Here is a 26,890-nt window from a genome sequence, read left to right as displayed (position 1 = left end):
TGTCTAACGAGACCGGGAACACCTATGGACTAAGCTAGACGAGAATTCCTTCAAAATAGTTCAATCATAAGGTAGAGACTAGAGTGAAAAAATGTAGATTCAGATCAATGTATCTGACTGACTCTTGGCATCTAATGGATTAGTTTGATTATGTTTACGAAACATTTTTAAGACACACCCCTAGATGAAACGTTTTGCTTTCTTATGTTAAAATAACATAAAATACCCTTTCAATTTGGTGCTAACTTTGGAGTTTGCGCCCCCTTCCCTTTATAACAATATGCAATTTGCTACTTTACAACATCACTATCATCAATATCCTGTCGGAGTTTATCGATTAGATACCAAGGTTTCTAGTTACTATACCCTGATATGTTTAACGGTGCTCTATTGAGATTTATCCATTATTTTTCAAAGTTTAAGGATACACTCTACTTGTTTAAGCTTGCAAAATCAACTGAAAACCCCTGGAAACTAATGTTTAACATATTTACCGAATGCATAAAATCGCGTAATTACATGAAGATGGTTAAACAAATGCTTGTATAGTTCGGTATCGTAGCGTTAAGTAATCATCCCTGGTTATTTCCTCATGATACCTAACGGAGGTCTTGGGGGAGGCGCTGTCAAATGTATCTGAATATTTTGACACAAAAATTAGAAACAATTTGTTCAAATTTACTGCAAGAATTCATTACGCACCCAGTATATACCTTAAATAAGATGCCATAAAACACACATGCAGTTGAAGTTGTTTATGCAAACTCAATTTTAATGTGTTAATTAAAGTTACGTCAAATCAAGCTGATAACATGGTGCCAACTTGAAGTTTTAAAATGTTCGTAGGATGACGACGAAAATAACGCACATTCCACTTTTGAAAACCTTCCTGAAACTCTACCCTTGGCTACTTTCGCTAAATTAGAGCTTGCTATATTGTCCCTTGCCTTCTTCTACACCCACCTACCCGTCGTGCATGACCTATTTCAGGTCCGAACACTCAACTGTATAGCTAGCTTTCCTGATAGATTTCCCGATGAGATGAATTTCGGCAGTGGCATAAACTTCTGCTGACACCATCGATGCGGCAGAAGTAATTCGTTTGACATGTGACCCTAATCTCGGCACCCGGAATGTGTCTTGCACTTCGCCTCTTCTGACACCAGAAGTTGGAATGGGTTGGTTCACACTAGCCTCTTCGGCGGTGCAATTTAGTCCTTCTCGGAACGATTAAAAACCCTCGTCAAGGGTTTTCACTTCTGGCACAGAAGAAGTGCTGCTGGCTATGCTTGGGATCTTCGGTGAAACATGATTAAATATGAGGGAAAACTTGCCAAAACAAGAACGACACGTGCCACAAGCACTTGATTGTCACACCTCGGTGAGAGGTGACGTTGAAAAGTTGGTCCCAATTTCATCACATCTCGAAAAGAGAATTGCCAACGTAACCCGGCGGTCCCTGGTACTACTACTGATACGATATATTTTACAATATTTCTGCTCCAGAGCCGTCCGATGGTTTCTTACCTTTCCTAAATCCCCTTCTCCTCTTTCTCCTCCTCCTCCACCAACTGGATCCTCCTCGAGAATATCGTATCCCGGTGCGTTCCAGGAGTGACGAAACCGGCTTCCGTTCGACGAATCACCAACTCCTCCTCCACTTCTCCGGCGGTGTCCCAAGCCGTCCCCTTCAGGCACCTCCACCGCCGTTCTTCCCCCGATAGGCCACTGTAGGCTACGTCTCTTCACTTCCACGTTCACCTTTTCCGCCCGTACAGTCGACGTCCAATCCCCTAAGCGCACCCTCCGACGCAGTACCACCTTCGACACTGGCTCTTCAGGGAGCGGGAGCGAGGCACGATCGTCACACTTCTTCCTGGTGAACACCAGGGCCGTGTCCTTCTTGCGCAGCGTTATCGTTGGCGCACGGCCATCCCCTGCCTCACTACCGCCGCCACCGGCCAACAGTGGACAGGTTTCGTCCACCTGATCGAGCTGGTTCACTATCACACCACCTTTGCGCACCGACAACACCGGGTGCTCCTCACCGCACTCACCCCCCGCTCCGTCGTCGTCGTTTTCGTCGGATTCACTCAACGGTAGCTCCCCGCTGGTGGAACCGGGCGCACCAACACACCTGCTAACGACACTAGCGCCACCCTTCTGGTTCGGTGTCCTTTCACGCACACTGATTTCAACCCGCTTGAAAGCTGGCGCCGGCTGCTTGGCCGGCTGCTCGACGATCCGGGTGTAGTTTGCTCCACCGCCCGCACTGGCAGCGACCACCGACGAGAACCGGCTCAGATTGCTACCATCACTCGAGACGCGCTTCAGCTTAATGAACTTGTTCACCGACGTGAACGTGTCGCACAACGAATGCCGACTGTTAGCACTACCGTAGGAGGCACTGTTATTTGCACTTTGAGCGCCACACACCCCTACTAAACCACCACCACCACCACTACCACCGTTCGTCGGGGGGCCGATGACGCCGGAATACTCCTCCACTGTCACGTCGTCCGCCGGCGGCTGCGACCGTCTCTCGGACGTTTCGCTACGCTTCAGGCTCAGATTCTTCACCAGAATCTCGCTCAGATCGCACGACAGCGTCTTCAGCGACGTGGTCCGGTTCGCCTCGGCCAGAAACTCTTTCCGGCGCAGCAAGCGACCACCACCAGCACCAACGTTGTCGCCGGGCGAATCAACACTCCGAAGGGAGGCCGCCGCGGGCACACTGGAACGGAACGCGACGGACGGTACCACCGACGGTGGAGTGGCCACTGCGGCTGCGATCGCGGTCGATGTCATCGCTGACGGGGCACTCTTTTACGGGGGCGGACACACTCGCGATGACCGGAACTTCTTCAGCTACGTGTTGATCTTCGTCATCGGCGATCACGACAAAGTACTGCAAGGTGGGACACAACGGTTCTCTTGGCGACCGGTTAGCCTACATGGATGTAAAAAAATGTATTTTAGAAACTTTATAATAGTTTTGCGTTTGATTTATTATGTTTTTTGTTTTCAGTTGTAGCGTTAGCGGCGATCATAGTAAATATTGTTATTGCACATACGAAACCTAAAGCATACTTTTGGCAAATTTGGAGCAAAGTTTTTCAAATCTCCCACATTCTGTGGTATTCTGTTTACTAAATTGGTATATAGCTTTATTTCAATTGTAGATATTTCACTAAATTAATTAGAAACAGATTACTAAACACATTAGAATGAGTATAAAATGAGTTTAAAAAGCTACACTGCTTAACATGATGCATTTCAATTTGTAATTTCACGATTTTCAATGAATGTATTGGTAAATTAGCTAGCTTTCGATCGTGTTTTGGTTGAAACCTGCAAAATGTGCTTAAACAAATACGAAAATCGATAGTAAAACATAGCCCTAAAGACATACACTGTTTTCAGGGCCAATTCGTCGTCATCAAGCTGCTCTTTGTTGGTAGTAGGCAGTGAATTGCACGCGCAAGGTTTTTGTTTGGCATCGTTAGGAACCAGTTTGGGCTTATTAAGTTTAACTTTGCCATTATCGGTAGCAACATTGGCGCGACGAGAAAATGTCGCGTTGTTGTCGCGTCAATGTTGTTACCGATAATGGCAAAGTTAAACTTAACAAACCCAAAGTGCTTCCTAACGAAACCAAACAAAAACCGTGCGCGTGCAATTGACTGCCTACTACCAACAAAGAGCAGCTTGATGCCGACGAATTGGCCCTGAAAACAGTGTAACTTGCGACCTAACTTAAACCTTTTTAATCGAAAAAATTCGGATTGTCAGATTAGAACTAATGAATTGTTTGGTTCTTGCCATAAAATATTTTTGTAGTTTTTACCGGTCTTTATAGGAATTTTAAAAAACAATAAAAAATGACTTGAATCTATCGAGAAAAAAGATAGATTATCTCTCGCATCCCGACATTGCTCGCATAAAATGACATAACTTATGCTTTTAAAAGCTTCATTTATAATTTTTTCCTTTCATCAAAATCACGATTTTTCCACCAACGGTTTTAATTTATAAAAATTCGCTAATTCGGTTTTACAGCGACAAGACACTAATTAAATGGACTTTCATCGATTTATCTAACCGAGAGCGAACTAATTTTCCAATATTTTCGTTCAGAATCACGCAAACCAATGTGGTGTTATAGCAACTGCACATAGTGAACGCATTTAATGAAGCGTGTTGTAAAATTAGATTGCAGTTAAGTTTCAACCCGATTTGAATGATTCATAAATAAATAATTAACCGTTGTTTCTAATCCACCTACGAATTACCACCCGATTGACCTGTGGAACGTGTAGTTTTCTTCGAGGTTTACTCATGCGTAACGATTTCCCAAACTTACCATCTTGAACAGGTGCATACGTACGAGTGCAAACTAACCGTATCCTCACTCCGTACAACGTTCTGTGGGAAAAGGAAGAGAAGAACATGATAACGCGTTAGTAGGGTTGAAATTAGCAAGCTACTTCTCTGTAAAGCATCCCGAACCAAGGGTGGACAAACTTTCCACCGTCGTCGACCAATTTCCATTATCACAGCCAGTGGGACAAACTTCCGAGAAACCTATCTACCAAGATGCAAATATCACTCCGGAGAACATCGGTCTCCTTCGGGATGGCCTGTGTTTACAGAGCAGTTTGTAATATGCTAAGTATCATCCCCATCCCCGGTCGTTTTCGTCGAGAGAGGGGGGACAGAGTAAACAGGCCATAAATTGCATCCTACCATGGTGTGCAAGTCACAGGAAGATACAACTAACGAGATCGTCGCAAAAAGGATCGCTCTGTTTCCGTGTTACGAGCGGAAACCTTCCGCTATCAGATGATCCCACCGAGTGGAGCCAACGGAAAAGGAGTACCCATTACATCTTTATTACGATATGTTCATGTGTGTTTGTGTGTATATATGTGTGTGTGTGTGTTTGGCGTTATCCACAGATGTGTTCCGGATGTTCTAGATCTCAGCCGTTTCACACTGCGGAAGTGAACGCACCGGAGCCGTTCCCCCGGTGACAGGTTGAGGTCGAGCACTGGGTTGTGTTTATCTACCACTTAAAGAGCGTCAACAAGACGGCCACCCCACCCTCGCACCGTACACTTCCCTCTTCACCGCTAGCTTCAACAAACCGAAAAGAACATAGATCGAACGGGATCGAGTGTAGTTTTAATTGAATCCGATTTGGAATCCCATCTGAGCACACAGAACCTGGTCGAAGTATAACGAAAAATAACTCAAAACACGAAACACCCCCGTCAGCGGGGAAACTTAATCGAAACATGTTGACAGACAGTGAAAGAGAGGGAGAGAAAGGAGGTTAAAGAAGCAGTCGAGCAATGGGCGAACGAGAAACATTATTTTTAGTGCACGCTCCTCGCGACGGAATGGCCTCCACCTTCGGGTGACCGTTTTGTTAGCGCTCCGTTAGAAGAAGCAAACGGCGTTCAATATCACGGCCGAGGTCAGCCCGTAATTTATCTGTGTCGCTCTGCGACAATCGCACATGATGGTTTGTATTTACTGCAGCAGCAACAGCAGCAGTGGACAGCAACGGAAGCTGCTAAGCGAATGTCGCTAGGGACATTAGCACAAGCGAAGCACGAGGGGCACAGCTTAATTAGGCTGTGTACACGCGTCTCACGGAACGCTTGTCCCTTTTGGCGATGATTAGAAAAGAAAAAAAGAGAAAAGACAAATTATCACCTTGCTAAAACACGCCCTGAAGTGGAAGTAATTGAGTTGAAGGAAAAAGGTAGTAAAAATTCACAACACTTACTACCAGGTTTCAAACTTTAGCTGTATTATCGAAAAATACAGCTTCATTCTAAGAAAGTAAAGACGAACTGTGTTTCAGAAACCAGAAATTATCGGCAAAAGAGGGAAAAAGTTTAATATCAAAAACATCGTTAGCCAAAAAAGATGTATCCCAACTCCGTATTGTTTGCTACCGAACGTGAACGATTGCCGCTAGCTGATGAGCCATTATTTGCACTGTTTAGATTCCACACTTTGTTGATAATGCGTCTTTCGCTAACAATGTGGAGCCAACCTCCACAAACAAGAGATTGGAAAGCATTCCCCGAGACGATGCTACAATAATCAAAACGCCAGGCCAACGGAAGAAGCTGGCGACACAGAGGCAAAGCGCTGGCTGGTAAACAAATAAAAGCGCATCCTCTGCCCGATAAGAAAAGTGCACATGCCACCCACGCGGGCACAGGGAAAACCTTGAGACACCCGCTGGCGGCGTCCTCCTCGCACCAAACAAACCAACATCGACTGTTTGGTGGCTCCCAACATGCACGACAACAACACGGACACGAGAAGCTTCCGTGCGCACTGCTGGAGAAAAGCGCCATTCACCGGGGACAAAACGGATCGTGCTGTGTATCTTCATGCCCTGCCCACCCCCACACCGTAGATAATTGACCACCGTCGGGGGGCCCGTGAGGGTAGCGGGAAACCTTCGGTTCTGGAGTGGAAAGCAATCAGCAAACCTCTCCAAGTCGCGCCATCGATCGGGTCAAATATTGACGCGAGCCGGAATTGATTGTGCGCTTCTGCAACGGTGCAGCAAACGCGTCGAGGCCACGCACGTAACCCGGCGGCGTGGACACAACCAACCACTGCGGAAGAGAGAAGCGGGAAAAAATAGACACACACCCACAAAGGACGTCACCGGAGCATGTTGGTGCCAAACACCCACCGTCGGCGTTCCGTGAGGGAAGCTTCCAGCATTCCAGTGTCACCGAGCTCTTGGCACAGAGCTGGCTGGACGGCGTTCTCGTATTTTCTACTAAACTGAGCGCAATACGCCAATATCCCCCCGAGGTGTCTTTTTGTCCGGAAAACGGGTGAAGGAAAATCGTGCTGACAGCGACATTGTCGTCGTACGCCGCTGGCCAATGATTAAGTTCGATCCCGTCGGTTTGACGTCACAGCCAACCGGGGTTGCACACTACGTAACTTGCTCGAGTGGTTCCACGAGCCAGTAGACAAACCTTCACCAACGCCCTGGAACCCTCTCTACAATGATCGATTGCACACACGAGAACGGCCAGCCAAGAAGAACTAAGCCGAATGGGCAAGAAAACAAATTGCTGTGCTGAAAAGCTGTTCACAACTGGCAGATAAGTATTTTCGCGTGGATTCAAGATTATTAGATGCTCATAACTGGCAGGACAAAAACAACAACGAAAAAGATTGTTTAATATTGAACATGATGGTACTTGAAAAATCCCAAGGCATTTGAATGAATGCATCAATGTTTGTTATGAAGCTTTAATTATAGCTGCATAAGATAAAAATGTTATAACAATTTCAGCCAATTTTGCTTTTCTTAAAACCAAAAACAAAGTAAAAATGTACCACAAAACGAAGAAAATGTTGAATGAAATAATAATCAAGAAAACAAACGAAGAATCAACATAAAAATCTACACAATGCAATATTCATCTTCCAGAACAAATCGATAAAATTGCCATTTCATAGAAAAAAACACGTGATCTTTAATAATATATAACTAATCGAGTAAAGCCAAAAGATTCACATATAGAACTCAATGCAAACGGCAAGGAACATATTAAAGGAAATAGAAATTAGAGATTATTTTCAAGAACAACGAGATTCGAAGTATGCATACGTAGAAATGAGATTACTATAAAAAGAACTGTAGGGTTCCCCAGCCATGGTTTAAACCAGGGGTCAGCAAAGTCCGGCCCCCTAACTAATTTCCCGTAGCAAAATTTTAGTGCTTCATACAAAAATCCCATTTCAATTCTAGTTTTTTTCCCCAAATGAAGATTAAAGTTGTTGAACGAGTTGTTTGATACCAGGTGACTTTCTCTTTTACTCGTTTACTTTGCATCCAACATAGCTACATACATGAATACAATTTTCATACCCATTACGAGGTCGAGCCTTATCGAAGCTGAGTTATTTTAGATACTCTTAGAGTAGTACGCCAGTGAAAGTAAGATATTTTAAAATAATTTGGGTACAGGATTAATTTCAAGTACAATTTAAAAAAAGCAATGCGTAGTTCAATAAACCAAAATTTATATGTTGATCAAAATTCAACGAAAAGAAGTAATAAAATGAGTTACCAAAAAAAATAACTATAAAATTTCAAATTCACAAAAATAAATTTTTATATAATTTTACTATTTATGAAATTGATTCAAAAGGGTTAGGTATTACTTTGAAAACATCAAATCATCGCATAAAGTATCCTGCCCGTGCTTTCGGTTTCTCTTTAATTACCTGGCCCTTTATGGAAATCGTGTGCCGACCCCTGGTTTAGACAACGAGGGAATTGACATTATGGTTGAATTGAAGTGTTGGGAAAATGAAAAAGAAAAACAACCCGCACTGTAATGGCTAAGCCGGTCTCGCAAAATACTTGACCAAATTATCAGTCAGTCCAGCATCGGTAGCGCACGCGCTGCGTCAACGGGGCATGGGAAGAAAATCATTTACGAGCACGCAAAACATCGTTTAAAGTCACACGATCGGTTTATTATCCACCTCTTTTGCCCGCCTTTGCCCCCGCGCAACCGACCGTTTTTGGCCGTGCTTCGCGCGATCGCACGGCTACTTCAAACGGAGGAAACTGATGACTTCCGACAGTCGGTGCTCGTTGCCACATGACGAACTTCACGAGCGCGGAGTCATTTAAGCTCTCCAGTGAGGGTTACGTGTTGTTAATGTCAATGTGACATTTTTTTTAGTTTATTTTATTTGATGTTTCTTCCTCTTTAATCAAGTTATTTGTTGCTTGGATTGTTTAACACAATGTCACAACAGCATGTTCAACATGTTGATGGAATCAGCAGTGTGAATTATGTCTAAAAAGTAGATAAACCAGACCACGATAGTAACAAAACTGAGCGTTGGCAGAGTGAGTGAATTTTGTCAAAGCTTGAAGAATGGTAAAAAATCTTTTCGATATTCAACTCTGGAGAACTCAGGGTAATTCAATGGCATGATATCAATTGCACTGCAAAACTGCATCGGTGCTCCATCGAAAGGCAATCAAATCAAATTACTCCTACCAGCGGATAAATGATGTCACCTCGTCATGCGTTGCTCTTCCTTTCACACTTCCTTTTTTTCTCCAACCGCTCGATCTTTTGCTCGACCGTGACTCCCGTCCGAGAAGCTCGTCCGGCACGAACGATATGTGCACGGGGCGCCATCACCCACCACCCGAGCACCGACCACCCGAGGAGAGGCACGTTAGTGCAAAAATGCATTACGAGCTCACATACAATATGCATATGCACACATATGTGCACTTCCTGATAAGCGCCACAACGGACAACAATGATTGCCGGCGGGTCGTGTCTACTCATACACACACACACCCTGTGGATCACGCTTTGGATCGCCGTTCGCGCAAACACATCCGATAAGTGCAGGCCGCTGCGGAAATGCATGCGGATGCACATGCATGCCCTGGTGGTGCTGTTTATTTTACTTGCCTCAATCGCTCCTTGGTTCGTACCCCGGCAGGCAGCGAGCCACGGAGTGCAACAAGTGCATCGAGCACGCATTACTTCGATCCAGTCTCGGTTTGGGAGAGGAAGGAATTAAACGGTGGAAATATGTACTAACGCTGGCGTGCGGTTTCTATTCAGCTTTATCTTCACAACAAGAAGAATGTGTGGAGTCTGCTCTGGTTTTGTGCTGATTAGAAGCCGGTAGAACAAAGTTCAACCGTGTGCTGTTTGTTGGTAGGAAGTTTTGATAAGCAAAGCAGCATAATTATAGTTTTTTGTTAGCACAGATTCATTCTTTTATTTGAATTCTGATTTAATTAGAGTATGTTCTAAAGTAGCAATTTTTTGTACCCAAGAAAAAAAATCTCAACACACAAGTATGTAAACCTCATTAAAAACAAAAACGAAAGGGGGAGAGCGATGAAAACAAATTTTAAAAACAATGACTCATAATGAATCAACCATTCAACCAAGCCAAACCAAATGAGTGTGGAAGGAACTGGTGCAGGTTAGTCATAAAACAGCTGTTCCTCTTCCTGCCACCGGAAAGATAAAAAAAGAATAAACTAAACCAGCAGACCGGACCTCATCGCCTGTTTTGCAATTGCGCATCATCTTATTTCTGTCGCATGATCGCCTTCATCGCGTTCCACAAAATGTACTCCGCGCTTATGCAGGTGTGTCTCTCTACATACGCGTGTCGGTTGACGGTCAGCCATCTTTTTGTGGCGAGAAACTTGGCGAGTTTATTCGCAAAACAACACGGGGTCGGTGCCGGCGCCAGCAAAATAAAAACATGACACAGTTTAATCGTGTTTACTTCATTATGCACCAAAAAAACAGAAGTGGAAACAAACAGAAGCAAAAAGCATTCAACGTCACGAGGGTAAAATTGACGTTATGCTTTTCAAGTAGTAAAAACATCATGCTGTACATTTTAAAATTCTTCAAACGAATTATTATCGACATACTTAAACAGATGAAGGCATTTTAAAAACTTTGCTATGCACATCTGACAGTAAACAAGAAATACCTTGATTTGTTTAGGAAGTATCAAATACAAACATTTTCATTGCAAATAAATTGGACCCGAACATAGTTTGACACCCCAAAGAAAGAAAAAAAACAATCGAAAATACCCAAATCTATGCGTACCACTCCCAAAAATGTAGTCACGCGCCCCAGTGAGCACACTAAGAATTGCACACGCGCGCGTCTTGCAACAGAGGTTTCGGCCGGAAAATGAAAATCGAGCCCAGGCGCGGCGCGGAAAAGGCAACGAAGCAAAACCCTTGCCCCCAATGGAATGCGTACGATATTTCGCGGCATTGTGTGGACAGCTGTACGGAATCGAGATGTAGCACCGTTTTTTTACGCCTATTCCAGGCGACGCTCCACCAATCGGCCGAGGAGAGATTATTTAGCGCCGAAACATGATTACGTCAGTGCCCCCGGGGCCGTAACCAACCGCAAGAAAAACCCCCAAAAGAAACTTCCAATTCGATCAACGCTCCGAGCATAGTTTAGTTTAAACAGGCCAATCAATCAGAGCGTAAAACTAATCTCCCGTTTAAGGCTGAACTGTTTCGAACCGGTGAAGGAAAGCCGGTGGTCCAGGAGGCAAGAAGCGGCAGCACAGCGTCGTTTCGTCACCGGCGATTTCCAGCTCGGTGCGGAAAATTGATTGCCTTTTGCGTGCCACCCCTTGCGAATGATAAACGATATGGAATTGCTTTTCCACACCCCATCAAATCGACGGCGTTAAGGCGAAATTGCCGTTCCACGGTTCCTGTCGGCGGAAAATTAAATCTGACATTTACATTGGTGTTTATTACTGCAATTATCGCTCTCCAACGGAACTCGAATTGTCTTTTTTGGCGAACAACTTACCACTCGCATCCCGATCCATCTTAAGGGCAATTTTAATTTCAACTTTTAATTGGGGCAACAAAATAATGGTCCAATAAAATATTTAACGAACATAATTTGTATTGATTGAATATTCACCTGTGACATTTCACAAGCATAGTAAAACTTTGGATACTTCAAAAAGTGTCCACGTTTGTGTCGTTTTATGACAACTTATACTTTTCATCTTCCAATAGACAGTTGTCCCCCTAATTTATGCCTACCAGTTTTTTTTGTACACAAAACCCAAACAGATAAGCCATCGCTAACAAAAACAAACATAAAACGGAACACAAATCACCCCTGTGGCGTACGGTAGGTCAAACAACGGACCTTGGGATGCTGATGCAACAATGTGGGTCAATGTGAGCTTATAAACGAGTGTAGCGTATGATGTAAGATTCTCGGATTAGATTTCTGGAAAGCGATACAGGCATAATCGGTTGACATGGTTTTCCTTAAAACCAATGGTGAAGCCATATATTTTTCACAATTTCAAATAGTGCAACAAAGCACGAGAAAAATTTTCAAATATAAATATTATTGTATAATAAGGGAAGAATAGAGAAATCGACTCAGAGTAAAATCAAACCGGCCTTCGCAAGTGAAGCAATCAAAGTTAAATTTTCCACTCAATAAGTTGTTCAAACTCGGAACCCGTGTTTGTGCTCCCCATAAAGTAATTATAAAAGAACATTCACGTAAGTAACATTTTCCATTCGTTGCCGCTTAAGCGTTATCATCAATAAACTTCCACGTCACTTATCTCTATCGCAGCTAAGCTTCCATCAAACATCGCAACATCGGTCCTGTGTCTTGTCTAATCAGTGCAAGGTTTCGGGTGAGCCTCTTCAACCACCAACTTGTTGACGTACACACACACCCTGGGGGGGGCAATTTAACGATCGTTGAATCATGAAATTTGTTTGCGGATCAACAACCTTTGCTCTGGGTTTGCCTTTCTCGGGACAAACAGAGATTCGTGTGCAAACATCAAACCATATCCGTAGCATCGTTGAGGGTGTCGACTCTAATTATGATGAGTTCTACCAGCGATATTTGCTAACGCACATGTTCCGGCAAGTGATGCTTAGAGGCATTTTTATTATAAAACAGCCATGCAATTTCATTCGCAAGCCCAGGGCAGCCTTCGTAGAAAAGAGCCGCATCTTTGCCGTTTTCCTCCGAGCGTGAGAAATTTCACGCTTCTTTTTCACTTTGACCCAGTTCCGTTCGACTCCGCTCGAGGCGAACTCTAAAGGTCGCCTCTTCGCCATCCAAAGGAAGTAGCGCTAATGCGATCACTTAGGGTTTTACCTTTTTTGTTTTTTTGTTTTCGCTCTTCACTGTAACCCGTAATTGCAGCCATTGGCGATAAAGTGGGGCTTTTTTGTTCAAACACTGAAGGCAACACGGTACCCTTCAGGAAACCCGTGCCCAATTGAATTATACCTCCTTCCGACGGTGTTGATTGAAATTTAAAAAGAAGGTAACTCCATCAGACAACTGTCACCGTACGGCGTGTTTCAGGCAGCGTCGTGTGAAATTGTTTTCGATTGATGTTCACATGAAACGTTCTAAGAAATCTATTTCAACATCCGAACCCGTGTTGAGGGTGGGAGGGTGAAACTTGACTGATTGATAGCCCCGAGCGCCATCTGGCAGAGATGCTGATGAACACATTCATCCTTTCTGGCGTTCGGGCCCGGATGTTGATTATCCGCAGATCAAACTCGGCTCCCTTCCGATGGCTGATATTTACGCCGGAAATTTGACTGCTAGCGAAAGGCTTCCGGTCGGGCCTCGGGGTTTTCGATTGATGGTGATCGATGTTCATTTAGATCTTATTTTGCGAAATGTTATTTATTTACTTCGTTACTCTCGCACTACCAATTTTCGAATAGAACATTTGTTCGTGGCGAGACATCGTAAAGTAGTTTGCTTGCGATAGCGTAAGCATAAATGTGTTATTCACTATCAAATATTCATAAAACTTTACCAAATTTCACTCAACCCTTTACGCTAAGTGTAGTGCAGGCAATATGAGAACCTTAGGTCAAACATATCCGACCGACTCGGGGTCACGACGCTTGTTCTACGCTAAACTAACAATGGATGGAACTGTCTGGTCTAAAGTTCCACTCCAGCCATACGCTGACAGCCGCAGAACTGTAAAAAAAATGAACATGAATAAACATTTGCATTTAACCCCACACCATTGAGGGGCGATTTTACGAGGGTCTCCTCCGTGGGGTGCGATTTTTATTCTGCGACGCTCGTGTGCCCTTTCCTGGGCACGTAGCTTCTCACGGGTAAGACTTGCAAGCAGGGCAAAGAGCTAAGTGCCGATGCTTCCATTTAACCGAGCAGTAAAATGCACTCTTTGTTGATGCACACGCCGGTCTGCCGGAGCCTTCGTCTCGCACACATAAAAATACATAACGGCGAAACCATTTGGCGAAGCAGTTAAAAAAAATATACACAATGAAAGCATAAAAACGAAACAACCGAAACGCCATCGTATGCTCGTATGCTTTTTAATTATTTCAATGCACCACACGTGCTATGATGCTCTTCCCCAGGGATGGATTCTTTAGCTTTTACCAGTGAAACAAAATCGATGCACAAAATCAAGATTGATTAAATTAAATGAGTGCACAATCAGAGATGATTTGCTCTCCAACATATGTTATGAGATAAAGTTAAACCACTTTACGCATGATGATGGTGGTGGAGTACCAAAAGATTTATTAAATACACAGCCAGATCTTTCAAATAACGTAAATTGTATTTATAGCTTAACAAATCTAAACATGTATGTAAATTTAGCCGGTAAGGTAACATTAATAAAAATGTTTTGAAATCATTTCGCTAAGCTTTATTTGTGTCCGAATTACTTATACGATCTTGCCCAAGAGGATGTTATTTGACGTTAACGTCACGAAACATTATACAGTGTAATCCAGAATACACGCAAACACGCTACAGCGGAAAAACAAATTAAACAACTCAACTGCCATTTCCAACTTGATTTATTCAAGCGTTTTGAATCGGTACTACAGTTACACAAAACCGGTTAGAACAGAACTTTGATCCATTTCCTAGATTCGTTCCGCCTCGGATGAGGTAAAACGACGGTTTTAGTATATTGGTGATTAAAACAAATGTACTGTTAAAATTGATACAAGAGTTAAGTATTCTTGTATTCAATAAAGTTAATTATAAACACATAAACGATTTACCACTCGGCGAAACTGCGTTGAACACAACTCGTTGTCGCCAGAAACAAGTTGTTTGTAAAGGAATGGGAAAAAAGCACGGTAGTCGATTACGGACGAGACACCACATCGCCATACGCCAAAGTGTCGTCATTCCGTTCAGCCACGTCTCGATTCGGTCCAAGATTTGTCCCGTGAACTTTGAACTCGAATCGGCTGATTCAGGGAGTGATGGATTGATAGAGGCGCCGGCTGCACCGGGGCGGAGTTGGAAAGAATATTCCCATGCAATGGGAATGACTATGATGACGACGACGGAAACCAGTCGCTGGGCGGTGTCGGTCGGATCAGGATAATTATTTCTACGCGACGACGACGACGATGATGAATGCGGGGCAGTAGGAGATCAACCCGGTGGCGAGCAGCAACAGGTTGAACCTTTGAGGTGAACGTGTACACTCATCTTTAGACTTTGCACTGAGCTTCTTGCACCCGTCCCCACTGAGTGACCCCCCTTTCACCCGTTGGGAGGGGTTTTACGAACGCCCCATTCTCGCATGGGGGGGTGAGAGGGTATAATTTACGTGCGGGTCAATTAAATCCAGCCCGCTCGGTACGACCGACATCGCATGCAAAACTGGCCGATCCGCCGTCGTCACCGGTCACCTGTCGCGAACCTCTGATGGCACTGGATGGGTGGGTTGGGTGGCAATTTCAGTGGGAGGAGGGGAAGCGGAAGGAACAGAAAATCACCCTCCTTCGGAAGAGAATTCCCGTTCCACTCGTCACCGGGGAGGGGGGTAGTGAAGTTCCTCTTCCGCGGCCAGCTCACGTTTTCCAAGCACGGAACACGTGAACGGAGCGCCTTCGAGCGGGGTTTGAGGCTCATGGTGGACGCATGCGATAAGTCACGAAAACACCCATGCGACATGCAGCCGGCAACATTTGTGGCCGCGTGTTTCACGCACTGGAGGTCCGGTGACCTCCTTATACCCCCCCTCGTGCACTCCAACGAGAGGCTTTTGCTTGGGGCTCTACACGCATAAACCACGTGCTCATTCAACCCTGGCGACTTAGAACGTTCCCGGAAGGTTCACCGTCGATGAGCCCAACCGATTTCGATCTATTTCTGGCCACGCATCAGTGACATTGAGATGCGCAAAAGAGCTCGCCCCTGATGCACTCCAGAATGAAGAAGTAAAGCTAAGCGATGCTAACGACCAAAATTCAGCACGACTCTTCCAAGAATCAATATTCACGGCACTTCCAACCAACAGTGGCGCGCACAATGCCTACGCGACCTTCAATTCGAGCGCCAGATTTGCGTCACCGGTTCGAGCATTTTTATCATTCCACGATTGCCAGCCCCAACAACAACGCCCAGCGACGATGGACGCGATACACGCCTGTAGCAATATAAATAATTTATTCACTCACTTCCAATGTGTCGCCGGCCATTCTGGCTGTTTTGCTGCACACGCAAACTCAGCGAGCGAGCGTAGAATAGCTAATGCTTCACCGTGGAAGCATCGATTTGCACCTCAAAAGGAACAAAGATGACGTACGGGAAAGACGTGGTTTTTGGCAGCTGCTGAACGTTGATATTTTGGTGTAAACTGGTGTGCATCCTGCCCCGCAAGAGTTCGCGCCACAACGTCGGCGGTGGCGGCTCATTTGACATTCAATCTTTAGACGACAATCTAGCCGCAACGCAAGAGCCGCACCTTTCGAAAAAAGTTGTCTACGCCGGTTTCTTGTTTTGGTCCGCCAAAGTTGCAAAACCCATACGACTCTAGCCGGCCGGTAGAAAATCCCAAACACCCACTCGTGTATCAATTCACCCCCACAATCACGAGCGGGGGAGCCTTTGGCGTGTCGTGGTCAATCAATGGTTCGCCTTTTTAAGGAAGGTTCCACGTGAGCGGGGTGGCTAATGAATGCCAATGATAAATGGGAAGTGCAAAATTTTTTGAACCCTGCCACGGATCGCGTTGCCCAAGCACCGGTGGAAGGCGTTTCTCGGATATCCCATGGTGTCATACTGGAGAGTAAGAGCGAGTGTTGGTTCGCAGAACGTCGGTTCTGTTTGAAATGACGGATCCTAGCTTTTTGATATTTAGAAGGCAATAAGGTAAAATAAAATAAACTATTAAAAATTACTAAGAAGATTACTAAGATGAAGATCTGTAAGAGTTAGATCAGTATTAGATTGATTGATCTAAACTTTAATATTTAAAATAAATATGAAGAGCTGGGTAAGTCACTGACATATGCTTTGAAGAGCTGGATATCCGAGGTTGTGATCCAGAAACAGAATTGACTTTTATCTGATGGAAGGGAAAACTAAGTATTGCCATTTTAAACCCATATTCTTGAAAATTTCTGAAGCTAAGTTTATAAGTCACAAGATCATGGTCGCTCCAGACATTTAATGTTTGCGAAAGATGCAAGTCAACAAATTGATCTTTGCTTAAATAAACGATCAAATCTGATGAAGCTATTTTCCAGTGATGAGAATAACAACTCATTTTAAAGATCAATCATTACAATGATTCGAATCTTTAAGTCGCTAATCCCAAGAGAGCGAATGAGCGAGTAAAAGAGTAGCCAATTATCATAGAGATTGGAATCTCAAGTAGAGTGAGTAAAAGAGTTACTAGTAGCCCCATAGAGTCGAATCCCAAACTGAGATTCGTATCTCAAATAGGGATTAGAATCCTAAATTGTCTATGTATGCAAATCTAGTTCGTATATAAAGTATCAGTTTTGGGATTCGAATCCCAGGTTGATATTCAATTCTCTATGATGAGTAGCAACTCTTTTACTCACTCTTGGGATTCGAAGCCTTATTTGGGATTCCAATCTCTACTTGGACAACTCTACTAAAATTCGAATCTTTACTTGGGATTCGAATCTCTATGACGACTAGCAACTCTTTTACTCACTCATTCATTCTTTTGGGATTCGAATCCCTGTTAAGGATTCAAATCGATAACGAGTAACAAAAACTATCCGTTAGGATTTAAATCAATCATTCATTAGTAAGGTTCAACTCAATCACTCAGTCCTACTAAGCACGCACAACACTACTATTTTCACACGTTGTATGCTGCAATGTACTAAACTTTCTAATAAATAAAAATATGAAGTCTCAGGAAAGAGGGGACAATAAATTCGTCCTCGTATGTCGGTACCAACACACGCCCAAAATCGATCCGATCAGCATTCGTTCAGCATCGGCCGCGATGAAGGCATTTTATTTCGCGCGAACAGAACGTAGCGAAACCGAATCGCTGTTGGTGCTAATTTGCCTAACCCCCTCCCCTCTCCCCCCACATCAGAGGGAGGTGGCTAGGATGATGGTGAAAAGATGATGTTGCTCGTGGAAGTGGAAGCAAAACAATTTCATTTGCATACGACGACGACACACGGCAAACACACAGCGTGCGGTGCACTCTAATCGGGCTTCACCAACACGCGCGCGAAGCTGGAGGACTGGCTAGGTCGAAATAAGAAAAAAAAACAGCATACACCACCCTACACAACCACATTGCTTGCCGTGGCCATTAGCATTAGAACGAATTTGCATGCACGCACGCACGCACGCAGCATCGAACGGGGACACGCGGTCGCGAAATCGCGCGATGGACTCTCGAGCAGTCAGTTCCAATGCAAAACTGAAGTCAACCATCACGTGGTTTCGCTTAGAGCAACACTTTTTCATGCTATTCATGAAGAAGTGGAAGAGCTTGGGTTTCTTTTAGGACAATAAAAAACTTGTTTACCAAACGATGATGCTGCAGGATTTAACCAGCATAAAGATTACGAAGAGGGGTTAATTTCTCAACATTTGAACCGATTCAAAGATGCTGATTGTCTCATCTACTTGAAAGACGATTTCAATTCAATTAACAGATAAGAGTCATAAAAATGTATAGCGATAAGACAAAATAAAAAAACAAACACCATAAAGCATTGAAAAAAGACCAATATTTTGCTTTTATGTTTTCGCATGCCTATGATTCTGTTTTTCATTCGAACTCCCGTAGGGAAATTTACATCAAACACTTTCCTGTTAAATTTATTTTACAAAAGGTAAACAAAAAAGAGAAGGCTACGTTCAAGCATCCAATTAATAATCATTACGGAGAACATTTTCATTTTAATATTAACACGAAGCTGAGCGTGAGCATTGCGAACCTCATGTGACGCAACCGGGAGCGAGTAGGATGGAATAACTCCTCGCCAAAGTACCTTGCGGCCGCCGGTTCCATCCGAAAGGACCAATTTTGCCTCATGCTAATGAATGAGCCCCGCGTGATGCTCTCTGCGACTTGACATTTCCCAACGGTGCACATACACTGAGTGGCACCGTCCATTTACGGTAAAGTGCGAACCAACAGGCAGGTTGGTGGTTGCACAGGAGCATCGCCCAGAGAACAGCATTATTTCGGTTAATTGAACAATTTACTTTCCATCCCTGCGGTCGGATTATATGGGACAGGATAATAATCCGGTACCGGGCGCTAATCGTTAACAGTGGGTTGCGAAAAAAAAGCGGTACGAAAAATGAACCCCAAAATTATAATACAACCCCCGATGGCCCTCCCCTGTCGGTGCCGTTTCTGCGTCATTCAAGTAAAATGAGGCCTATGGGTGGGTCATCGCCATTGACCGTCTTCAAGACGTTTGAAGAAATGGCAGTAAAATTATCGTCCAGCAACAAAATGGGCTACTAAATGGAATTTTATAGTTTGAATCGATGCCAGCGGAGGCGTTTTTTTTTGGCGTACGACGCATTTCGGTCCCGGGTTTACGCAAACGCCACTTCTCCCACCCGTGGTATTGCACCACGCTTCTTCCCTCTTCTCAACCGCAAGGTGTGCATAAATATTGCCAGCCAGCGTTCGAAGGGTCGGTTGGACCCGCCGATAGGGTCAGGTACGTCAACGAGAGAAATTTATTTCAACGACTTTTACACACCCTCGGCCGCGCACTTGAGACATGACCAAGAAAAGGTATTTTCAACACACACCACCGCCGGAACGTTACCACCGTAACTGCAGGTCAGTGAGATGATCATAATTAAAAATTAACCTTTAACGATCGGTGGTTGTTTGGTTGGTTTGGTTTGCATGTTAAAATGTAGCGTGACCTGCTCGAGCTATATGGTCTTCAAAAATGTTTAAATTAAATTTAAATGAAAGTCGTATGCTTTTTATTGCGCACGATAAATACAAGTTTGCTTAAATGTCAACCCACTGAAAAGAGGAAACACCATAATAGATACGCTGATAATTATTATAAATATGGTAGTGAAGCAACGGCAAGCAACCATAATGAAATGAATGCGGCCAGTCTCAATTTACCGCTCCATAGTAAAAATTTCAGTGTCGAGGATAAGGACCAGCAGAAAGTATAAAAAAGAAACGCTGTAAATAAACACCGGCGACTTTATTACTTTATCAATTAAAAAGAAAAGGAAAAGATAGTACACAATCATGGTTTTTACAACCGTTCGCATTGAGCAAAGCGGATGAAAAGTGGCAGTGGAGGCGGAAGTGTTGGGAAATGTGAAACTATTTTTCACATCTCGTAAACGGATGTGGCGATAATTAACACTTTGTTGACGGGCGTTTTTTTCTCAACACTAGCTGCTGTCACCGGGGCCAACAAGGTGGTATGTGTACAACGTACATGTCCGTCTTTCCGTCCTCAACGTTGAGTCAAAAACAGACGAAGATCTTCGTCTCCCGTCAACAAGGTGTTAAACGCTAACGGGGACAGGATTTACGTTGGCTTTGGTTCATCATTAATGATGCTTTTTCTGGTATGATTTTCCTCAAACAAAGTGCTTTCGTGAAGATTTTCCTTTTATTTGCAAGCAAGCATATAAAGTGCGTTTAAGGGATAATAAAGAAAGGATGATGTTAAGACTTCATGGAGAAGACGTTTAAAGCCTCACTCAGTTTGGATTAACTCGTATTGAACAACCAACAAATATGTTTTCTTAGTTTCTTTTACTAAGAATCACATTGATTTATAGAAAAGGGTTGATCCAGTTCGATCAAACAACGTTCCACCCTTAAAAGTGCTGGCTCCCTATCGTATGCTACATTAACACGTGTGAACATAATATGCTCGTGCCAACAAAAACCGCATTTCGGGGCCACACGAGCTAACGTTGGAATTTGGAGTACTGCTTTCCCCCAATTTCCCCCAGCCACATTTTCACAACCCCCACCCAAAACCAATCATCGACATGTGTGTTCCGTTCTTCCAGCTATTCGAACACACAGCGGATTGCTTTAAACCCCCGATCGATGGTAATCCGCTCGGGCATTTTTCAATGTCACACACAAGTGTTGGCTCGGCGTTCGCTGTTTCGCCCCGATGCCAAATCGGTCACGTTTCATTCCACTGCACCCCCTCCTCGCGTTGCATCGTGATACGACGGCATGCACTAATTGGAACCGTTCTGCGGTGCATTGTGAGGATAAAACGATAGGGGAGCAGGGGATGCCGGGGTGCATACGGGAAAGCCGAAAGGGTCACAGTCGCTGTCCACCATTGACAAAGCGCGAATTACGGACGGAGTGTCGTTGCTAATCAAATTAGTACACGATGAGATTAGCGTCGATGTCTTCGTCGACAGAACAAACACGGGGACGATCGCACAATAGTGCACCCCCGTTCCATGCAAGAACCTACAAACATTACGTAACGGTGCGGTAGTAATAGGAGCTATTTTAATCTTGAAATTCAGTTTGCTTCCATTTTCCAATCGAGTGCTGGTGCGGTGACGGATAAACCGCTTCGCTTTATACTTAATCGTTTTGCTAAAATAGTCATGAATTTTAAGTAGCAACATCAAATCCCACGAATGCATTCCAAATTTACGTGCTCGATAGTAGCTCACGTTCGTCGTGAAGGGCGCATAAATTGTGCACATCTACCTATCCCGGGAAATGAGGCGAACGTACATCGGCAGATAGTTTATTCGCTGGAACTTTGCCACGTTCGGGGCGCAACTGTGCTTCTGCTTCCAACAGCACTAGTCACCGGTGTGTTCCGGAAGCAGAAAAAAACGGGGATCGAAATAAAGCAGATTGCTTCCCATTCCTTCTGAAAATCCCGATAAGTTGCCTAAAGCAGCCTCCCACATTCGGTGGATTTAGGTTGCATCCGTGTTGGAGCGAGATGGAGGAAGAATGCAAACGGGGCTTGGGCACGGTTTTGGGTGATCAGTCAGATTTAGAATGCTTCGCGCGTAAAATCTGCTTGTGTGGCTTCGGGAAGCAAAAAAGGAAAACAAAACACGCAAGATAAACATACCCATCAGGCAGGAGAGGCAAAACGAAACAAACAGAACGAGAACGAACGCTTCAGCCCACCAACACTCAAGTCCAAGGTCGACGGAACGACGTTGTCCCCACACACCCCGTGTGTTGGATACATAGTCGTCGGGGGGGGGGGGGGGGGGGGGGGATATCGTTTAGCATACGAGAAGCTTTATGGTGTTTTGTGCGCTTGTGTGTAGTGTATTTAGTGTGTAGTTTCTTGAAGCCGCGAAGGAGGGCGATCGGCAGCGTCATAAAATGGGCCCGCTTTTCAAGAGGGCAAGGGCAGACGGCGAAAATGCGACAAACACCACCGGGCCAAGTAGTCTTCCGGCTGGCAATATAACGGCCCCAGAGCGCTGCTGGAAGGAGAAAAATGTTATAGGGAAGCAGATTAACACACCTGCGCCCTTGGGAAGCTACAATAGTTATAATGAACACGTGAAATATATATACGTCCGAAGCTGTCAACAAAGCTGATGAAGGAAAAACAACCCTCCCAAGGGGGGCGCGCGTGTGGAGAGCCATTAGAGCTGCGCTACCATTTTAAGGCACTATTTGGAAGATGTTTTCGAAGCCCGATTGGCCATTACTTTATGCCAAAACTGTGTTTCAAAAATTGTTCAATTTTTAATATTTAAGACTGTCGCCTCTGTCTTTATATTGTAAACAATCGGATCAAATAACTCACTGGCTGACGTTAACGATGAGCGAAGGTTTGCCCGTTACTCGTTACGCAACGATGGAGTCACCCTGCGTGAATGGTTACATGTCTTTTCTGTGCCGGTGTACACGTTTCAAGGGTAGTACTGTGTTCTTGAAACTGCAATTTGCATACAGTTTTTGCTCATAAGCTCGTCCATCGATTACAACCGATTCGAACCCGAAAAAGTGTTGTTTTTTTGGTCGCAAAAACAAATCTGCCAACCGATTGCCACTCGGCCTTTATTGGCCACTTTTCAAAAGTGTTTCTAAAGCAAAAAAAACCCAACGATAAACAACCAAAACATACTTCCTGGACGGCTCCTAATGCATCGCAAGTGGTTTGTTTTTCTTCGATCGAGTGAAAATGTGGTAATCCCGTTTGGATTCAATTCTACTTGTGAACCTGTGCGGTCTACAGCGACGGAGAACACACGACAGACGACGCCATTAACCGCACGATGACTAAAAACGTGAGAAAAAGCAACGAAATGCTTTCAAACGCCTCGCTGTGACTCATCCGTGTGCACTAAAATGATAGTAAACATGGTACTGGTACGGCGCGTTACGTTCTACGTAGCGGAGAAAAATAGGACACACGCTCGCGAGTAAAAATATTTCCAAAAAAAAAAACAACAAAAATAATTACGTCGTGGATATGCTTGCTGTAAAACAAAATAAATTGCGCATTTCTTTCTCAACAATAAAATAATATTGTTCGTTTAAAAAACGAATCGACATTCAGCAATATAATAATACCAACGCTTTCAGGAGTGCTTTTGAAAACTGCTCCCCCACAAAAATATGCAGAAATGAGCTCATTCGAGGCACCAGCCTCGCGAGTGTGCCCGTCTGTGTCACTGTTGGCCAACAACACAAATGCCGAAAACCAAAACAAACAGACGAAATTGAGAAGCGACGACGCCAGTGAGGTTCAAAGGCATAGCATTTATCTCACAACAAGCGGTCAGTCCCGAAGCCACCTTCCTCGCACCAATGCCAACCCAACCACCACGCTTGTGATGCTGTGGATTCGTGCGTTCGAGAAGGCAACGAACTCGGCCTGAAAACGTACAACCCGTTGAATCACAAACATTACATTTCCATTCCGTCCGAGTGCATGCCAGCAAGCGTACGCATTGAAAACGAGAGGAAAAAAAACAGAAAGGAAAAGCACAGAGATGCACACACCTTGCTGCCCCAGCCCATCGCGATCGGGGAGGCTGACGTAAGCGCAATGCCCCACCTGAGTGCGTGTATGCGTACCGTGTAGTGTCCGTTTAGACTCTGGAGCCAACCCCACACGCACATCGTGTCCGCAGATTTGCATTTAGTAGCATATATGCTTTTTTTACTTCTTTCTTGTTTTTTTTCTCTCTCCCCCCCCCCACCACTTATGACCAGCCCGCGAAGATGGGGACATAAAAACCTTCGTCAGCCACCAAAACCACCAACATCAACGCTAGCCCACACACCTACACCAGCCGGACCTGATCGGTGGAAAGCGTTTAGGCACGTTCGTGTGCGAAACAGCAAAAAAAAAACAACAATAGTCAGTACTACTTCGTACGTCCCGGTGAGTACTAGCGTCACAAACATTACCTAAAGAGTGCGACGTGCCTTTCTTTCTTCAGCAGCTTTTTGTGGACAACTTTCTCCCGGTGTATGTAGGCTGTACGGTTTGGTAAGCACGAAAGCTGCCAGTTGACGACCGACACGCAGGCCCTGGGTAATATACTTATCCAGTTCCAGTGCACAAAATGAGAGTGCCGAAAGGGCAAAACAATTTGAAAAGTTTTGTGAAACGATGTAGAATAAGAAATTAATTGCGTTTATCTGTTTCATAACAAGAAAATTTAAATTTAAATATTTTGACGCTTGTGAGATTAAGAATTAAAATGAGCTAAGATGAAATATTGAGATGATAAATCAATCTTCAAACTTTTCTTTTGAATACAAACTGAAATCTAGGTAGACACATTTCGTCCATATCGGTAACGTAGGTCGTAGAGTGTTATGCTTTCAATACCTTCGTCGATGGTGCAAATCCCGGTCTTAGCATATGATTGATTCCCCTTGCATAGTCCTTGTAAATATGTCAAAGATAAAATAACACTTCACTGTGAAATTCTTCTCTCTATTACCAACTATACTAACGTGGAACTTATCAATTCGTGTGCAATGCGTGTACGGTTTCGTTACGCTGCATGAAAAGATTCTTTCCAGTCCACTGCCGCCCGAGGGGTTGCTTTTTTACAGGAAAATGCGTTACTAAAAAGTACTTTCTTTTGCGTCCAACTCGTCACCTCAGAGCGGAACATAGCGGAACTATAGCAACCGGGTTGGGTGTTGGGGCATTTTCTCTCCCTGCTACAAAACCGCCAACCTAAGAGCTACATTTAATGGTAGTTCGCGTCAAAACCGGAAACTAATTCATTGTCGCGGAACGACGTGGTGGTCCACCCGGGGGAAAGGGAACGCGCAGAAAAACTTTCACTTTTCCTCCTAACGTGGTTCAGTTCAGAAGGGAGAGGATTTGAATTGGCTTCGACAACACGGTGAAACACCGTACGCAGAGTTTACTTACGCAAACCACAAGAAGTGGCTCTCTACAGCAGTGTCCGTTCAGGGAGGGATTTTTCATAATTTTCTTCAGTTTCCTTCCTTGCGCCAGTGCCATACCGATGTGATTGACAAACGTGCCGGCAAAAACACGACAAATCTTGCGACTTTCGCCTCTAAGCGTCGGGGTGAAAACGTCGTCATTTGAAGCTAATAAACAGAACCGCCGAAGACACCGATGATGGCGATGGTGTGACGGTGGCTGCATGCCGAATGCTCCGGACACAAACGTGATCGGTTTACACAAACAAAAATCGTTACGTCTGACCCCAAAATGCTGTTTGGTTAATGCTTGCATAAGACAAGGGCACCAATGCGCACAGCACCTCACGAGAGTTTCACGCCATAGCGGCTATGCAAACCACGGTCCATTATGATGGTTTCTTTAAAATTAAATGGATTCAAAGATGTCCGTACCATTCAGTCATCGAAAGCCAACATAGTAGAGCAGCAATCTTGGGGACTTTCGATTGCAAAAGTTGCTTAGTTACGAGCGAAGTCGTCTATTCCTTGTCTTGATACGGTATGGAAATACGAACACAGCGATACGACTTCAATCTAACTGTCTTGTGGAGGTGTCCACTCGATTGCATTTGTGTGTGTGTTTTATTAAAACACAGATTGATAACCACAATAGTTATACCATAGAAAGGAACGTGTTGTTTCACGCGATTTAACGCATTCAAGAGGCTAGATATTAGAATCATGTATTCGTCAAAATACTCCATACTTGCATTCGAAGAAATTGGCAAGAGCATCAGTTAGTGTTAGATTAAAATAACAAAACAATAAAGCAACAATAAAACAACTTCCTCTTGAGATGTCTTCGACCGTAAAGCCACCAAACGTAGCCAAATGTTCGGAAAGTCAGCCATCGTCGAAAAGAAGCCGATCGCGTCGAAGGAACAGCGATTTGTACGGCCAACAGCCCTCTGGGGGTGAAACCACCGCCTCGATGGATAGTAAATAGCTACAGTCAGGCCGGCCAAAGCCAGCAAGACTTGGCCGAGGCGAACCGTCACCTTGACAGCCCGACCGGTGTTTACCATTAGTCACTGCGTGCTGTTGTTGCCCAGGCCCAGCGTAGGGTGGAGCGACTACTAGCAGGTGATAGTAGCGGGCTACCTTCGCTTCGTTCACTCACACTGGGCATTCTTCTACGGAGGGCTCGGTGTTAATGGGGGTTTCCAAAGGGCTCAAGCAATCACCACTGCCATAGAGCGACATTATACTCCTTTACCTTGACACGAGCTATCTTTCTGCCTCCAGCCGCATTGATTAACTACGTTAAGGGTTTGGGTGATTAAGACTGCTGCGTTGATGTCGTTGGCCTAAATATAGTGACTATATGTTACGGATTCTATCTGGTGTTGTCCTAAAATAATATTTGAAAAATAATTGCATCCACGAATATCATTTTTCCAATCAGTGTTTACTACTATTGTGTCTTTTGCATCTTTAGGCAAGATTCATTCAGATTGACTCATGAACCTTTTGGGGATTCGAATATTTAAACGTTGATGAATCTTACGAAACCCGAATGAATCTTTCATGGATCATTAACAAATCTCGATGATTCTTT

At 44.3% G+C, this 26,890-nt stretch overlaps 1 protein-coding gene across 3 annotated transcripts in view; it reads right to left on the bottom strand.

Moving 5' to 3' along the window:
- LOC131267035 (mediator of RNA polymerase II transcription subunit 1) overlaps positions 1-26,890 on the bottom strand; it is a 48,106-nt gene that overhangs the window by 18,675 nt on the left and 2,541 nt on the right. For all 3 annotated transcript variants that reach the window (XM_058269782.1, XM_058269781.1, XM_058269784.1), the window contains 2 exons: positions 4,364-4,425; positions 1,528-2,950 (listed from right to left, as the gene is read on the bottom strand). In XM_058269782.1, coding sequence (XP_058125765.1) covers positions 1,528-2,808 — 1,281 coding nt within the window. In that variant the 5' untranslated portion in view covers positions 2,809-2,950; positions 4,364-4,425. The remainder of the gene's footprint in view (positions 1-1,527; positions 2,951-4,363; positions 4,426-26,890) is intronic.

Source organism: Anopheles coustani, chromosome 2 (genome assembly GCF_943734705.1).
Source record: "Anopheles coustani chromosome 2, idAnoCousDA_361_x.2, whole genome shotgun sequence".
Taxonomy (NCBI): domain Eukaryota; kingdom Metazoa; phylum Arthropoda; class Insecta; order Diptera; family Culicidae; genus Anopheles; species Anopheles coustani.
This window is presented reverse-complemented; position numbering and strand designations above follow the sequence as displayed.